The 1,664-nt window shown below is 59.3% G+C and overlaps 1 protein-coding gene across 1 annotated transcript in view; it reads left to right on the top strand.

Moving 5' to 3' along the window:
- Positions 1–214: 214 nt before the first annotated feature.
- Positions 215–1,664, top strand: part of LOC104406363 (macrophage mannose receptor 1-like) — a 5,254-nt gene continuing 3,804 nt past the window's right edge. The window contains exons 1-3 of the mRNA XM_010015319.1: positions 215–278; positions 584–814; positions 1,165–1,221. Of these exons, the coding sequence (XP_010013621.1) occupies positions 215–278; positions 584–814; positions 1,165–1,221 (352 nt within the window). The remainder of the gene's footprint in view (positions 279–583; positions 815–1,164; positions 1,222–1,664) is intronic.

Genomic DNA, 1,664 nt, shown 5'->3' with positions numbered 1-1,664 from the left:
TGCTATGGGTGCACCCTGGTGACAGGGATACCAGTGGCTTCACCAACACCCATGGTGCTGTGCCAAGCTTTGGGGTGCAGGAGGGAGCCGCTGGGTGCTGGAGGGGAGGGGCTCTTTGAGGCCCATTCTTGGGATAAGGGTGCATCCGGCCCCCCCAAGCCACTTCCCACAGGGTTTATCTGTGGGGACACTCATTGAGGACACCACAGGGACCATGTACGGCAACGTGGAGCCCAACCAGGGGCAAAAGTGGGTGCTGGGGCCCAGCGACGGGGAAGGTAGGGAGCACCCTTGGGTGCTGGGTGGGGTAGGGGGGAGCCCAGCAGCCCCATTGTCCTTAATGGACACCCCAATGTCCCTTTTGGGGTCTCACTTTGTCTTTTTAAGGGGGGGTGCTGGCACTGATGGAGACCCCAATTGCCACCCTGGGTGCCCACAGGGACACCTCAGAAGGATCCCCCACCCCTGGTCCCCAATGGGAGGAATCCCCCATTCTCATGCTCCAGGGGATACTGGTGGCACTGGGAAGGGGATGACCCCCCACATGCCACCCCACTGCCCCACAGCACCTTGTGCCCCACAGAGGAGAATCCTTACGAGCCTCTGGACCCCCTTGAGGTCACCCCAAGCCAGAAGCATGCACCAGAGCCAGCATGGACCAGTCCATCACCACCAAGCCCAAAGGCCACTTGCCCCCCGTCCCCAGCTCCATCAGGGGGGTGCTCCAAAGGGAAGCTGGTGCTGGTGGTCACCATGGCCCTGGGGGTCTCGGTGCTCATGAACATCCTCTTCCTCACCATCGGGGCGCGGCACAGTGAGTAGTGGTGCTCCATAGGGATCGGGGAGCCCCATGGGAATCATGGAATGGGTTGGGTTGGACAGGAGCTTAAGGTCATCCTGCCATGGGCAGGGGCACCTTCCACTAGAGAAGGTAGCTCCAACCTGGCCTTGGACACTGCCAGGGATGGGGGCATCCAAACCTTCTCTGTTCAACCCATCCCAGTGTCCCAGCACCCTCACAGGGAAGAGCTTCCTATTATTGGGAATTGCTATTATTGGGGTGTTGGGGGTCCCTATGAGGGGTTCTGGGTTCTCAGCACCCCTCCGCACCAGCCCTGCTGTGGCAATGGTGACAGGGTGACCATGTCCCTGTGTCCCCATCAGTTGCAGCCCTGACGGCGGAGCTGGAAGCAGAGAAGGCGAAGGTGATGCCGAATGTGGGTGCGTGTCCATGGCATGTGTGTCCCCCCTTTCCCTCCTTTTCCATGGTGACACCCATGGATGTGTCCCCAATCCCTGTGTATTGTGGATTCGTGGAATGGTTTGGGTTGGAAAAGACTCATCCAGTTCCAACCTGGAAGGGACACGTTCTACTAGAGCAGGTTGCTCCAAACCCCATCCAACCTGGCCAAGGATGGGACAACCAAACCTTCTCCATTCATCCGACCCCAGTGTCCCAGCCCCCTCGTGGTGCAGAACTTCTTCTTTCTCTCCTGAACTTCCCCTGTTTCAGTTTAAACCCATCACCCCTTGTCCCATCACTCCAGTCCCTGACGAACGTCCCATCTCCAGCACCCTTGCAGCCCCCTTCAGACCCTGGAAGCTGCTCTGAGCTCTCCAGCAGCTTCTCTTCTCCAGCCCCACTCTCCCAATCTGGCTCCATT

Source organism: Nestor notabilis, unplaced genomic scaffold, assembly GCF_000696875.1.
Source record: "Nestor notabilis isolate BGI_N333 unplaced genomic scaffold, ASM69687v1 scaffold9290, whole genome shotgun sequence".
NCBI classification, from domain to species: Eukaryota; Metazoa; Chordata; class Aves; order Psittaciformes; family Psittacidae; genus Nestor; species Nestor notabilis.
The sequence above is the reverse complement of the archived record's forward strand: the minus strand, read 5'-3'. Positions and strand labels throughout refer to the sequence as shown.